A 15,064-nucleotide genomic window follows, 5' to 3' on the forward strand; every position below is an offset into this window, starting at 1 on the left:
TGGTGTTTAGCTCCATCACTAAAATGGTGAGATCTTAAAGGCACAAGGTCTTCTCTGACCAGCATTTTTAAGAACTAGGAACACAGATGGATTTTGGTCAGTGGAACAAATGAACCAGCGTGAAACCAATTAGCTATAACAAGGTTATCAAATTGTGTATGTGCACACGTGCTTGGGAAGGAGGTGGGGAGAGTTTGGCCTCAACTGGGCAACCCAGGACCCAGCTCATGTAGGCCCTTCCCAACTTTGCAGTGGAATAACTGGAACTTCTTGGCCTTATAAGAATTGGAGAATACATTCAGATCTGAAAGCAGATGCCACCTCATCATAGAGGTCTTTGAGCTCCAGTTGATGGACTGTCCTAAATTAAGGCCTATTGGGGGCGCCTGGGTGGCTCAGTCAGTCAAGCGTCGTCCTCTTGATTACAGCTCGCCTCATGATCTCAAGGCCCTGAGATTGAGTCCTGCTTTCGGCTCTCCACTCAGCAGGGAGTCTGCTTCTCTCCTCCCTCTGCACCTCCCCCTGCTCATACTCCCACTCTCTAAAGTAAATCTTTAAAAAAAAAAAAAAAAATTAGGGCTTATTTACAGTCTCAGTCTTTTCATATGGAACTTGTCAAATAACTTTCCCAAAGTCACACAAGTCACAGATAAAGTAGGAACTAGAACCCACATCTCCAAGCTGCTTCAGTACTCTGTATTCAATGCCCAAATCACTAACTGCTCAGTGGGAAATATCTCTATGTAGGTACCATTGATGATCAGGGAATTTTGAGCTTGCTGGGAAATTATTAGCCCAGAGCAGGAGGCCTGGTTGTTGATTAAACAGAGCTGCCACTGGTGAGTGTCAGGAGACACAAAGCTAGATGTAGCCAAGTGAAGCAACAGCCAGTGAACAGAGAATGTGCAGGGAGGCTCTGTTAACTGCAGGTAGGTAAGCATGTATGGCTCAGTACACATAGGACTTCAGAAGACAAACAGTGCCTTTGTTTCCGGAGATTTAAAAAATAATGACATTCCATTGTTGCAGGGAGACTGCAATTTATTATTCAGAAGCAAACAAGTTGGAGAAGTTTTTGTTCAGCCACACTAGTGATAAGTACTAGGGTATTACCTCATTACACAGGAAGGCTGGAGGCAGAGGGGCTAGAGACATTTATTTTTGATGTGTTAGTGTCTTTTGTTTGTTTTAATGAAATTCCACTTTTCCTCAAACTCTTAGTTCTTCCTGGACACTTTAAAACATCCTCTGGTCACTTTGGCAAGGTTATTTTCATTAAAATCTTTATGTCTCTCCCAACTCCCGGAATCTGGATCAGGTCTGTGATCTCCTTGATTCTCAAGCCAACCAAAAGTCTTTACGACCCACCGAGCTCATTCACATTATTTCGGTTCACGGACTCCCAGATGAGAAGAGACCTTCTACCTAATCTAGGCCACCCTGGGGGCGCCTGGCTGGCTCAGTCGGTAGAGCATGCGACTCTTGATCTTGGGGCTGTGAGTTCAAGCCCCATGTTGGGCATAGAGCTTACTTTAAAAAAAAAGAAAAGAAAGAAAGCTCATTGAGGACACTTATTTCTTGGCATATGTCCCACCATGATGTGTGCCGAACAGCAGTCTAGCTTGCATGTCCCACCAGTGATGTGGGAATTCCTGCTTCCTGAGGCATTCATTCTGTCTCCGGGCACTCCCTGTGTATGACTTCTCAATCTTGTCTCTGCCAGTGGTGATAACTAGGGAAGATTTCTTCATCCTTTGTGGCTTAGAGAATCACAAATACTCATTGGCGTTGTTACCAAATTCTACCCAAGTGGCCAATTGTATCTGCTTGTTTAAGCAGGGAGAGGAATTCATGCTCAAGTTCATTTCTGAAGGAAGACACCTTGGCATTACCAAGCGTGGCTGACTGACGAAAGATCTGTGGTCTGGATGGGAGATAAGTAGAGAGGAGCTTCTGACTCTGGGGTAATTTTGAGGTTGTCTATAAAGTCAAGCTGATACTTCCTGTGTCAAGGCCTCTTTAACAGTACTCAGGTCTTAGAAAGGATACCTTCACTCAAAACAGAGATGATATCTCCTCAAGAAAGGATTTGGTGCTTCGTTCGGCATACTGTCATCTCTGGCCAAGTCACCCTGGAAACCTACGTATAAAGAACATAAAATACTAACTCTCTCAAGAGAATTAAGTTATAGCAAGCACAGTCTTAGGTCTCAGAGATCCGAAGCCTTCAGAGGCAGTCCTTTGCTTCCTGCATTCTGAACCAATGAGAGGAGACAGAGGACTCCATCTACATCTGAGACCATACCTCCTCTAAGCCATTGTGTTTTGGGGGGTGTTGTTGTTTTCTCTTACCACTTGAAGGTGGTTATAAATAATGAGACCAAAAGGAAGGCAAGCAAGTGAATGAAGCCCGCAAGGATCACTTAAGACTCGAGACCTGGAAAACCAATTCAGTGGTACTGCTTTGGGTTGTCTTAGTTTTATTTTGTTGTTTCTTGTTTCCTCAAACTCATAACGGGATTTTGTTCAAGGGTCACATATTGTCTTAGAATCGTGTGCCCGGGCTGGGGCGCCTGGGTGGCATAGCGGTTAAGCGTCTGCCTTCGGCTCAGGGCGTGATCCTGGTGTTATGGGATCGAGCCCCACATCAGGCTTCTCCGCTGGGAGCCTGCTTCTTCCTCTCCCACTCCCACTGCTTGTGTTCCCTCTCTCTCTGGCTGTCTCTCTCTCTGTCAAATAAATAGATAAAAATCTTTAAAAAAATCGTGTGCCTGGGGTTCTTCCAGCTGGTTTCATATGATTAGCTGTTCACCAAAGCAGAGCCAATATGGGCGATCCCTTCAGTGTTAGACTGAAGGTCAGGGTCACCCAAACCTGCTTGAACAAGAACTGCACATTCTTGGCAAAATTTGCTGAAAAAGCGCTAATGGGATGATGAGAGAGAAGCAGGTTCCTAAGATAGGTTATAAGCACACGTGGCACAGGGGACACAGAGGAGAAATACCTTAGGGTCTAGGTATTAGGGCCATGGGTCCAAGGGAATGAATGAAGCCTGGGCTGTAACCAAAAGAAAAATGTTCTATGTATATACCGATGCGCCACCCCTGCAAGCTTACTTTCTTATAAAAAAGGGAAAGAAAACCAACCACAATTTCTCCAAAAGCTATTACCTTAAAGAACCAGAGTCCCATAGTATCTGGCCTAGAGAAACAATCCAGAGCTCAGCCCTTGGGGCCCCGTAAGCCCCACAGGTTAAAACCCACTGGGCTGCTTCCCATTTTGCAGTCACTTCTGAATGATCCTGGGGTCCTGCATGGGGGTGGGGACTGCAGCACCCTAATTAACTGAAATCCCTACGGTACCAGATGCTGGGGAAATGGAGGTGGCCAGACATCAGTAATTCCTCCTCAGCAAGCCCTATATGGGGGCTATAAACCAGCAGTAGAACGGCTTCTTTAGATTTCAGTTCCTTGTTATTTCCCCTGCTCAGAAAGGGTGAAAGAATGTCAGATGATGAATGTGGAGGAGGGGGAGCAAGAAATGAGGAAGGAGGGAAGTGATTTTTTTCATGACAGGATAATGTGCCTTAGATATAATAGAGTGTTGTCTGCATTCTGGGATAGTTCAGAGTTTCTTCCTATTTGATCTAGAACATGGCTAGACTAAGATTATCCAAACCTGAAATTCTGGCCCCGGGAATTCCTCATACCGAGCCATAGGACGTGGCTTTTGATAAACGTCTCTCCTTTTTAAAATTGGTTTGCTGTTTGTGAGGGCAGGAGGGACCTTCCTGTCAAAACAGGTGTCTTCTTTCTTGATGACAAATTAAAACAAAACTTTAGGGAAAAGCTCGTAGCAACACATAGAACTAGATGTCCTACGATATCGTTTAATGGCCTCGTTCAAACCAGGATGTGGGATCATTCTGTACCATGCTTTGTTTTACTCTGATCTTCAGCATTATTCCTCATAAAACCAAACACCATAAAACCAGCCAGTGAGTGGCCAGATCCAGGAAGAAGCTTTTTCTACATCAACACGGATGGCCTTTTGAATAAATTGAGCAGAAAAAGCGTGGTAATGTGAAATATTCATAAATCACTGAGCAAGCACTGGCCAACCTCTTGGAACTTTTGTTTTCTCTGGTCCCAGATGTCTCTCCAGGCTCTGGAAAGGAAGAGGCCAGTAGTAGTGTCGGAAAAAAGGGCAACGAACCAGAAAACACCGAGGATAGCAGATTTATACTCTTTACCACTTAGAAGAAGCCCGCTTGGCAGAAGAAAAACAGCTCTGGGTAGGACTTTCTGGATTAATCTCAGGAATGGTACTGGAGGGAGCAGCCAGAGTGCCTGAGAGGCCAGCAGACCCTGTGTGCGAGGACTCCCTCTTCCTAAAAATCATCCTGAAGTTCTTTCTAGGCTTGAAGTCCTAGCCTGAAGCCCCAGATTAGCCCAACTGAGACCTGCAGGACCTCAGCCTTCCGGAAGACCGACACACACTCTTTATACCTTGTTGTCCTCACCAACCCAGTCTCAGCACAGCACTTATGCCTCGGCCGCCTTTCCCACACTCACGCAAGACTGACGCAGCCCCGCGGCTCTAGGAGGCTGATTCCACAGCGGCCGCGGCATGAAGTCAGCAGAGTGCCACAACCACAGAACCGAGTGAGGGAAGTGGGACTGAGACACAAACATCCTGTCCTCACGACATTGAGTGGCTCCAGCTCGAGAATCAGGGTCAGAGAGCTGATTATTTATGTGGGACAGAGCTTCCCAATGACGCACATACACCCATTTTCTCTATAGTCCTTGCTAGTGACAGAGCATTTTCTCCTGAGTCCATAGACTGTAAGGGTGCTATTCTTTGGCTTATGAGCTCAGTGACAGGAGAGCGTGACAGTGACAGCCCAGCTGCTGACCAGGAAGAGCTGGAATGTGTTGAGCAAAGCCTAGGGCAGGAGTGTTCTCAGGGTAAAGTGAGCACCAGCTTGCTGGAAGTTCCATCTCTTTCCACAGACCAGTCTAAGAGAGAAGGGGCTGAATGAGCAGCAAAGGGCTCGGACTGCAGGCCCACTTCTGTCCTCACGGCCGTTTCAGGACTCTGGCCTGCTCAGCTCTGCTCTTGGGCCAGGCCTCACCTCGTATACGATCGCTTCCAGCTAAAGATCTCCTCCAGATTGGAAGAGGGAGAGACCTCCCTCTTCTGCAGGGTTCCCCAGCGACGCCGACCCCCTAGGAACGAGGCCCGGTGCCTGCTCAGCCCTTTCATCCTCTCTTCCGTTCGGAAGAACTCAGTCAAGGCCCGGAAGTACTCCAAGATGACCTCATGGCTCCAGGCTGGCAAGGGCTCCTGGCGCAGGAAGCCGCAATGGCCTCCATGGTGACTGAGCAGGAGGAAGAAGTAGGGGTTGCTGTGAAAGAGTTCCGTGGGCAGAAAGTGGTCCGGGGGCCCACACACGGGGTCGTCGGCGCTACAGATACACAACACAGGCACAGCGGCCTCGTCCACATCCCGGAGGGGGTCGTTGTGGTCCCAGTAGGTGTCCCAGCTGATGGGGAAACTCTTGGTGTGGCAGAAGAGGGTCTCCTCAAACTCTCGCAGGGAGCGGCTCCTGAACAGTTTGTGGGTGTCCACTGTGTCCTGCAGGGCTGAGGCGTACCTGGCAGCATGAAGCAGAACAGGGAAGGTAGGAAAGAGAGGGAAGAATGAGAAAACGAATTGACTGCAGGAGTTCCAGAGGGGCAGGCTGCAGGCCAGATTCTGCCCACAGAAGCATCCTTTGGCCATAAATATTTTTTTAACTTCCATTTCATTGTCATCATTTAAAGATTTTTTTTAAGTGAACTCTGTGCCCGAAGGAAGGCTCGAACTCACAACCCCGAGATCAAGAGTCACATGCTCTACCAACAGAGCAGGCCAGGGTGTCTCATCGTCATCATTTAAAACCAGGAGATTTCACATAAAATGCAGGTATTTGGGTTCTCTAGGGAAATGGAAAGGTCTGGCAACATGGGCTGGCATTCAGGGCATCCCCCCCTGCCCCGCCCCATTCCTGTGTCACAGCTCTTAGCAGGCCTGCATTCATGGCTAACCTGCCTAGCCCTGGGGCAGCAAATGACTTCACAGCTGCTGAGCCACAGTGACAGCTCTCCTGACCTCAACTCCCGACCCTCTGTAGGCAACCTGCTTTGACCTGCCACCTCCTGAACCCCTCCTAGAACCCCCTGGCTCAGACTATCCAAACCAGCAGGTGACATTCCCCCCCCCCACCACCATTATTAACATTTTACTTCAGGTTATAATAATCCATTTTTTTATTAAAGATTTTATGTATTTATTTGACAGAGAGCCAGCGAGACAGGGAACACAAGCAGGGGGAGTGGGAGAGGGAGAAGCAGGCTCTCCACAGAGCAGGGAGCCCAATGTGGAGCTCGATCCCAGGACCCTGGGATAATGACCTGAGCCGAAGGCAAACGCTTAATGACAGAGCCACGCAGGTGCCCCATTAGTCTATTTTTTAAAAGCTAACGTGCTGTCCAGATAATGGCAAACCTTGAGCAGTGGTACAGGTATTCCTAGAGAGGGCTGAGCAGCAGAGGAAGTGTCCAGGAGTATAATTACTTTACAGGGTAATTTCCCACAGGGAAGCCTGAGAGCCAGTGCTCTGGGGAAGAGGGACATTTTTGCTGTTTCCACCTCCACGGAGAGAGCCTGGCACCCTGACACAGAGGCCGGGATGGGCAGCTCAGTGCTTTGGGTGGATCAGTCAAGACTTAGCCAGCTGAATTTGGATGTGTGTCTCTGGGAAACATTCAAAGAGGCTTGCCCCGAGTTTTCCGTCCCGAACTTCCATGGGCAGGGCAGACCCTAAAGGCCCAGATTTCCTTTCCACTTCCCTCACCTTATCCTCCAGCTGGTGCCTCGAGTCAGCACTGAGGGGGAGGGATCACTTGGGGATGGAAACTGGCAATTAAACCATATGAGAACACCCTGCCTTGGACGGCTCAGATGCCTGGGCTGCCATGACAGCACTTTGGGCCATTGTTGAGCTCAGGGTTTGGCCTTCTCAGAACAAAATGGGCCAAGGAAAGAAAGAGAAATCACAATTGCTACCACTTTTTGAGCACCTATCCAGTGCTAGGATTTGAGCCGAAGTGGGTCTGACTGCATGTTCCAGGTCTTTCTGCCACACCACACTTTCTGCTTGAATGTCTTGGACCTCATTTTGCCACCTCCTAGGAAGCCAACAGTGCAAGCTGAGGCCTAGTCATTTGCTGTGGGAATGTCACTCAGGCCTCTTCAGTGCCAAAGCCTCACCTGTCACCCTAGTGGTGGATTGCTCTCCTTTTGGAAATTTTTTTTAAAGTATGTTGACATATTCTTTACATTTTTTGGATCAATATGGAGGAATATGCAAAACCTTTGTCAGATCCAGAGAATGTTGGTAAACTACATACCACCAAATTTCTGATTCCTGTCACCTCCAAGCTCAGACACTAATAAGGAAACATTCTGCACAGATATTCAGTTGTAATTGCTTCCAGAACCCTCTTTGCTGATTTGACAAGCTGTGGGTTAAGTGGTAAACGTCTGTCGCTGCCTCTGCTGCAGGTGGGGCAGGTGCTCAGGTTGCTAGGACACCCTGGGGCTGACCTGAGGCCATGGGGCCCCAGGGCAGGAGTCCCTGTTCTAGCATAATGATGCTGAGTCCGTCCATGGCTTTTAAACCTGTTTCCCTGTTTCTGTCTAGACTAGAGGGTTTGGACAGCTTTGGAAAGTGGGCGAGGAGAACTTTGCCCAAATTGCCCTAAGCCTATGTGATTGGATACAGGCAGGGCCGTTTCTTCGTCCGCCCAAGACCCCCTTGCTGGCCTCCGTTACCCACCTGCTGAGGGCCATCTTCTGCTGCAGCAGAAAGCCCCGCTCATAGGGCCAGGGCAGGCCGGCCTCAAACCACTCGCGGCAGCGCAGCACGGGCGAGATGCAGGCGGCGCCGGTCACATAGCTGGAGGAGCCACACTCACCCAGGTAGGACAGCAGAAGCGCTGAGCCCGAGCCCTCGCTCACCGCGAACAGAGGGGCCGCCGGGTGTCGGAAGCGGATATAAGTGACCGCCTCCTTGAGGTCGGACGGGTCCCCGAAAGCCTGCAGCCGGGGGCTGACCAGCGGGCAGCCGTGGTGGCCACGGCGGTGGAAGATGACCGGGTAGTAGCCGCGCTCCAGGGCGAGCAGGCAGAGGCCGAGCACGTTGCGAGTCAGGCGCCCCCACGCATTGGGGATCACCAGCAGCACCGCGGGAAGGCCCCCGGCGTTGGTGACCCGCCGGCCCCGGGGACAAGGTCCCACGACCCAATCCAGGGCCACCAGCCCGTCGTCCGCTAACTGCAGGTACTCCCGGGCCAGCTCAGGCCCCGGCCCCACCGGCAGCACGAAGTGGCAGAGGGTCTGCAGGTGGGGCCCGGAGAGCCAGGAGCGCGGGCGCGGCTCTAGGGCGGCCGAGCGTCGCAAGGCGCTCAGCAGGCACTGGGCCAGCGCCGACGGTTTACAGATGAGCCTGCACCCGCCGGGCAGCGCCTCCCGCCGGTCGCTGAACTGGTCCGCGGCGCCTTCGCCGTCCGCCTCCTCCTCGTGGTCCTGGCCGCGGGCCCCCGGCAGAGTCCTCGCTCCGACGGCGCGCAGGACCCGCGGGGCCAGTAGGCCGAACAGGGCGAGTGCGGCCAGGAACAGGGCGAGGGCGGCGCCCCACGGCGGCATGGCGAGGTAGGAGAGCCCCCGGCGGGTGGAGGGTGGCAGGCGGCAGGCGGCAGGCGGCGGGGCCGTCCCCTCGGCGAGCTCCCGGCTCTGCCGGCGGCTCCGCCCGGCCGCGGGCGGCTGCCCAGGGCTCTTCTGCGCGGGGGTGGGGGGGTGGGAGTGGGCGGTGGGCGCTCCGGATTGGCCGTGGCCCGGCAGAGGCAGCCAGTTCGGGCCCGGCTCCCCTCGCCGCCCCCCCCCCCCCAATCCCGCCCCAGGCCCTTTGTACAGCGATTGCGACAAGCTGGAGCAGAAGGTGAAAGGCGCCTAGGCCACAAAAAGGGAGCGAGGACGCGCCAGCGAGCCGGAAGGGAGTGGGGAGGGCAGCAAGCCGAGTGGGGTGTTGGCGGCAGAGAGTGGGGAGACTAGGAGACCGAGGAACTGGGCACGGGGATAAGCATCAGAGTCCCCGCCGACCCCTCCCCTCAGCCCCGCTTGACGTGTAGCTGCGGGGAGAGACCCCGAGTCGCTGCGCCGTCAGGGGCCGCAGCTGAGAAGCAGCAAAAGGAAGAAGTGAATAAACCCCAGCTCCGGGCGCGGGCTCCCGGGCTCCCGCGGGGCCGCTGCAGCTGCAGCGGGAGCTACCAGCCGCTCCTCCCTCCCCAGGCTCGGCCGCGCTCTCTGACCTCGGTGTTTGTCTCGGCCCTGCGGGCACCCTCAACTGCGCTAGAGCCCCGCCAGGCGGGGGGTCCGGCTCCGGGCCAGCGGGGGCTGGGCCGGCGTCCCGCCCGACAGCGGGTTTGCTGCCGAGGGCTGCTCGTTCCCTGGCCTGCATCAGCGCGCCGTCCGGATCCCCCCGGGAGCATGGGGCTCCCAGGAGCCTGGCTTCAGCTAATGGAAATCCTCAACACCGCTCCCTGAGAAAGACTTCCCCAGAAGCAACAGCCCCAAACTGGGGGAAAAGATGCACTCAGGCGCCCTGCCGGGGGGGGGGGGGTGCCTGTCACCCTGCGATGGGGCCGTGGCAGGGAGTAGGTTGCAGTCGCTTCATCACTTCAGTAGTCGACAATTACAGGGGAACGAGGGAGGGATGAGTAAGTAACCCCCTTGTAAGTCACGTTCTTGCTCTATTTCGAAATAACCCGTTTTCGCTCTATTTAGAAGTTTGAGGTTGGGCACCTCAACCTTCGCCCTCCACCCACGTTCCCGTCTTTCCTCAAAATCCTGAGCCGGGCCAAGGAGAAGGACACTGGAAAGGGGGCCCGGAGCCGGCGCCCCCCCTGCAGGGGAGGTCTGGCCAGCGCTCCCTGCTGGGGGCGAAGCCTGTGATTCCTCCACCTCACGGTGACAAACGTCTCCCTGGGCACACTCCGGCCATCGTTGAACAAACGAGGACAAGAGCGGAGGCGCGCGTGGGGGAGCCAAAAGCACCTCCAGGCCCGGCTTCGGCCTCCTCCGACTTCTGGGCCTGGGGAGGGTGGAAGCCTGAGACCCTCCGAAGCTCCTCTGGGTTCCGGCACTATTTGCGAGGGCACGGGTGGGACGGACTGAAGGAAAAGCTCTAGAGCGGAGACCCTCTTTCTTCCGCAGCTCGGACCTCTTGATTCTGCCCCTCTTCTAGTTGCAGGTCACACTGACGTGTCTGAAGCGGGTTGCCGGAGGAGCGTACCGGTCTCCCCTCCGGGGCCACTCGGTCCACTGGGATCCCATTTCCCGCCCTTCGCCCCGCTTCATGATCCCACCCAGGCACTGCAGCTGCGCTCTGCAGGCCGCGGAGACGCGCTGGGACGAAAGCGCGGGCGAAGGAAGGGTCCCCTCCGGTCTCGCAGCGCGGTGCACTGGGGCCGGGATCCTGCGCAAAACTTTTCCGGCTTCGACTTTAGGACGCGTGCGCGCAAGGTCCGCGGTTGTGGGCGGGCATTAGGGCGGGGCGGAGGCGGGGCGAGAGTAGCACGCAGCTGCGGGGGCGGGGCGAGGCGGGGGGCGCGCGATCCTGGGGCGACGGGGCGCGCGGTCTGGGGGTCGGGGAGGAACGGCACGCGCGCGCGCGCCCGGGGTCTACGTGGGCACACGGACTGCTCGGGGGGCGACGCGGGGGCGCGCGCTCCCTGGCTTGCCGCGCGGCGGGCAGATTCCCCGCGAGGGCCGGGATGGCGCCTCCTCCGCCTTCGCCCCAGCTGCTTCTCCTGGCAGCCCTTGCGGGGCTCCTAGGTCCCAGTGAGGTAAGGCGACCCGCTCCCAAGCAGGCTTAGGCCTGAGATCTCAAAGCGCTTTGCCGAAAGTTCGTCCTGGAAGGAGTGGCTCGTGGAGAGAGGACTAGGAGTCCTCCCCTGGCGGGCTGGGCCTGGGAGGGAGAGGGCAGGGCCCACGCCGAGCCGGGTGCCCCAGCTCCTGTGCCTTGTACCCACAGGTGGTGGCTGAGCCGGAGGAGGAAGCGGGAGCCCGTTGTCCCGAAGGCCTGTGGCCTCTGCCCCCCCAGGTAGGAGCCTGGCGGGGGGTGGGAGAGAGGGGTGTGAAGTTGCAGCCCAGCTCCGCTCTGGCCTCGCTGCGCCCTCCGCAGTCACCCTCTGAGGACCTCTGCCGGTTCCTCTGGCCGTCACTCGTCGGCGTCTCCCTCCCAGCCGGCGGTGTGGGGCCTGCTGTCCCCTCCCCTCCCCCGCACGGAGGCCCCCAGCTCTCTAAGCGCTCTCCTCCCCCCCCCCCATGCATAGGTGTCACCGAGAGTGACTTACGCGCGGAGGAGCCGATGGCAGGTAAGTACAAGGCGGGAGCCATCCTCGGGAAACGCGAGCTCCTTGCAGGCTTTCCCCTCGTTCTCTGCTCTCCAGCTCCATTCCCCACCACTTCCCTCCGGAAGAGACGGTGTGCTCAGCCCCAGCACAGGGAGCCGCGGGCCTCCGCGCCGTGCGGCCGTGTCAGGAACGCTGTCGAGTCGCTCTCTGCCCGTGGGCAGGAGGCTGCAAGGGGAACTCTGACCAAAAGGAACAACCCATGCCCCAGCGCTGCTGTGTGACTGTGGGAAGTCTCCTGACTTCTCTGGGCCCCGGTTTTCTTGAGAGATACTAGTAACTCCCTACTCCCGAGGACTAAAGGAATTGTGTGTGTTAGTTCTGGGGGGAAGTCGGAAGCTGTATGAGGTAAAGAGTGTGTCCGAGGTTAACAGGCACCAAACCGTGGGTTCACCTTGCATGGCCGCCTCTGTTTTCATTCCCTGTCCCTTTGGTTTTTCCTTTTGAAACATCTAACTTTTTTTTTTAAGATTTTATTTATTTATTTGAGGGGGGAGGGTGGGAGCAGGAGCGTGGGGCGGGGGGAGAGGGAGAGGGAGAAGCAGGCTCCCCTCGGAGCAGGGAGCACGGGTGTGGGGCTCTATCCCAGGACCTTAGGATTGTGACCTGAGCTGATGACCTGAGCTGAAGGCAGACGCTTAACCAACTGAGCCACCCAGGCGCCACGAAACATCTAACTTTTTTTTGAACCTTGTTAATAGCTCCAGGCCAAGAAACCTCATGCCACCTACTTGATTCCTTCCCTCAAACACCCTTTCATTAAATCATTCCACTGTTCAGAAACCTCCAATGGCTCTTTATTTCTCATCTTATCATGGCCTCTCCCCACCCCCACTCCCAGGTTTTCAGGTCCTGCTTAAATAAACCTCATCTGACCTCCCCAAATCTTTGGTTCCTCTCCACTTGTGTTGGTCTGCTCACCATACATGTGAGTTCCAGCCTCATTCCCACTGCTGTAACGTTGCTGCTGCTGACTCTCCACACCCGGCCTATCCTGACCTGAAGCTGAAGTGGGCGGCTCCCCGCCCTCCTGCGTCCAGCCCATCCACCTCCACAGCCCAGTGCAAGAGTCAGCTTTCTTGAGAACTTGCCTAATCATGCCAGCCCTTGCTCATCACCTGCTCCAAATTCATGTGATGCTTACAACTTAGCTCTTATAATTGAGCAACTAATCACTTTGAGTTTTATTAGTTTGCTCTTTCATTTGCATTAGTTCTGTGGCCCTGAGTTTCCTTTACATTCCCTGCAAGCAGAGTCCAGGAGTTGTCTCTTGGCATCTCCTGTAGCATCCGGCACAGTGCTGAGCGTCAGGTCAGCTCAATCAAAGAATAATTAATAATTGATGACGTGTTTCCATCATGGGATTGTGCACCTGCTGCCTGAGTGCCCTGTATTTGGATGTTTGGGAGAGACTGAATATATAGATAGAGTCAATAAATAGAAGACCTGGTCTCCATGTGGGGGATGCGTACAGTCTAGACTGGGGACCTGTGGAGCCATTGTTGCAGGTGCAGAGAAATATAGCTGCAGAGTGGGGTCTGACAGCAATAACCAGGCCTGCAGTCATGGAAACTGAGCTTTGAGGGGTGGCACCTGGTGGAGAGGAGGGGTGAGAGGAACACTCGGAGGCAGGCGGGAATGCTCTTTGTCCTTTCCTGAGCCCTGAAGGTGGGTCATCTGGGCCACCCCGGGAATCCCTTGAAGCTGGCCCCCAGGATGGGAGACCTTGGGATTCTCCGAGAGTGCCCTGGGCCTGGTGTGATGTCTCCATGCTTTTTTCTCTAGGCTGAGGATGTCGGCTTCCTCTACCACCCCTGCGCGCACCCTTGGCTGAAGCTCCAGCTTGCCCTCCTGGCCCATGTTTGTGTGGCCCAACCCTCACTGGCCCCTGACTCTAGCCTTACTCGGGAGCGGGTAAGTGGTTGATGAAAGGTGGTTGTCTGGCTCTGGCAGAGGCTATAGCCCCATGTGCAGGGGAAGGAAAATTCAGGGACTTCCTCTTGCTTGTCCCCACCTTCATCTCAGCTCTCCTTTCCTAGCCCCTGGCGCTGGCAGCGTGGGGGGTGGCGCTGGAGATGGCGTGGGTAGAGCCGGCCCGGGCTGCCCACCTGCTGAAGAGGAGGAGACGGCGGAGACAGAGGAAGGAGAAGGCATGGCTCTGCTCTGATGGGCTTTCTGGGTCCTTGGTGCCAAGGCCAGGTAGAGGGAGGCTGTGCTGGAGAGGGTGTGTGCAGGTGAGGGGTGCTGGGCTTGGTTGGGGGTGGGGTCATTGGTTTTGGGGGCAGGAAAAGGGTGACTGCTGTCTCTCTCCCCAAAGGCTCCAGCTTTGGCCTTTCCTCTTCGGAGCTGGCGGCCCCCTGGTGCAGAGGAGGCAACTAGAGGGCCCAGGCACCTCTCTCCTGGCGGTGCCAAGAGGCGTGGGCTGCGGGCTGCCCTCGGTCTCCAGCCCACCCCCTCAGGCCTGAGGTTCCCCTCTGCTTCCCCCAGGAGCCTGGAGGCCAAGCAGCCCATGTTGGCAGCCCGGGGTGAGAGGGGTGATGCGCCGTCTGTTCCCACTCTCCCCTTGCTGCCTGAGGGGCTCGGAGGCAACGCCAGCTCCAGGATAGGGGCTCAAGTGCCCAAAGGGCAAAGCAGCCCAGGGGGCTGCACCTGTCCCGGGGAGGCTTCCCCAGCCCCTCGGGCAGCGGCACCTCCTCCACGGGTGGCCCGGGGCCCCACCCCGCGCACGGAGGAGGCCGCTTGGGCTGCCATGGCCCTGACCTTCCTGTTGGTGCTGCTTGCTCTGGCCACGCTCTGCACTCGGCTGCACCGGAACTTCCGGCGCGGGGAGAGCATCTACTGGGAGCCCACAGCGGACAGTCAGGACACGGTGGCTGGTGAGCAGTTACCCTCCTTACACCCAACCCGGCCCTGGACCTCCCTGGCATCGCTGCCATTCTCTGACCGGTCCCACCGTGCCCGTAGCTGTGCTGAAGCGGAGGCTGCTGATGCCCCCGCGCCGGGTCAAGCGGTCCCGCCGGAGACCCCTGCTTCCGCCCACGCCGGACAGCGGCCCGGATGGGGACAGCTCGGACTGACCTGCCCCAGCCCTGCCGGGGTGGCCGGCTTGCTTTGTCTGCTGGGAGGCCGCGACCTCTGCCACGTGGACCATGTGCAGGGCCGCCCCCTGGTGGCCAGACGGAGCAGTCCGCCTAACCATTGCGAGGGGCCCTGCCCCTGTGGTGTGGTTTGCTTCTAGCCGTGGGGAAAGGGGCCCTTTCAGCCTCCCTTGCCTGTATTTCTAATTAAATTATTTTGGTAGAGTCTGGGGTTGAACCTGCGCATCGACCACACAGACACTTCCACCCAGGACACCGTCCTAGGCCATTTAGGTTTTGTTTGAAGTGGACCTTTACAAAATCAAGTTAGGCACCCACCCGCCCACCTGGCCTTAGCGGGAAGCTTTAGGAGCGTGATAGAACCCTGCCTGCTACCATGGTGGGGAGAGGGGGAGGCGGTGGTAGCTACAGAAACCTTCTTTCCCAGCTCCTTTTCTAGAACACAAG

The 15,064-nt window shown here is 55.9% G+C and overlaps 2 protein-coding genes across 5 annotated transcripts; one reads left to right on the forward strand and one right to left on the reverse strand.

Annotated features, from left to right (window-relative positions):
- Window positions 1-1,023: 1,023 nt before the first annotated feature.
- On the reverse strand, window positions 1,024-8,881 carry ABHD15 (abhydrolase domain containing 15). The gene is made up of 2 exons (XM_026517763.4): window positions 7,886-8,881; window positions 1,024-5,659 (listed from the first exon to the last, which is right to left on the reverse strand). Exons 1-2 carry the CDS (start codon window positions 8,752-8,754, stop codon window positions 5,134-5,136), a joined length of 1,395 nt encoding a protein of 464 aa, XP_026373548.1. The 5' UTR covers window positions 8,755-8,881; the 3' UTR covers window positions 1,024-5,133.
- On the forward strand, window positions 8,660-14,843 carry TP53I13 (tumor protein p53 inducible protein 13). 4 transcript variants are annotated; one of them, XM_026517760.4, is made up of 8 exons: window positions 8,660-8,760; window positions 10,352-10,629; window positions 11,141-11,209; window positions 11,442-11,483; window positions 13,305-13,433; window positions 13,559-13,753; window positions 13,837-14,395; window positions 14,484-14,843. In XM_026517760.4, the coding sequence occupies exons 6-8, from the start codon at window positions 13,595-13,597 to the stop codon at window positions 14,594-14,596; spliced, it is 831 nt and encodes a 276-aa protein (XP_026373545.2). In that variant the 5' UTR covers window positions 8,660-8,760; window positions 10,352-10,629; window positions 11,141-11,209; window positions 11,442-11,483; window positions 13,305-13,433; window positions 13,559-13,594; the 3' UTR covers window positions 14,597-14,843. The 4 variants fall into 4 exon arrangements, with proteins under 4 accessions (XP_026373545.2, XP_044246663.1, XP_044246662.1 ...); XM_044390728.3 differs by lacking the exons at window positions 8,660-8,760; window positions 10,352-10,629 and adding an exon at window positions 10,737-10,952 and having other exon boundaries at window positions 13,559-13,669; XM_026517762.4 differs by lacking the exons at window positions 8,660-8,760; window positions 10,352-10,629 and adding an exon at window positions 10,738-10,952.
- The last annotated feature ends 221 nt before the right edge of the window (window positions 14,844-15,064 follow it).

The sequence above is a fragment of the Ursus arctos genome, unplaced genomic scaffold (assembly GCF_023065955.2).
Source record: "Ursus arctos isolate Adak ecotype North America unplaced genomic scaffold, UrsArc2.0 scaffold_24, whole genome shotgun sequence".
In the NCBI taxonomy this organism is placed as follows: domain Eukaryota; kingdom Metazoa; phylum Chordata; class Mammalia; order Carnivora; family Ursidae; genus Ursus; species Ursus arctos.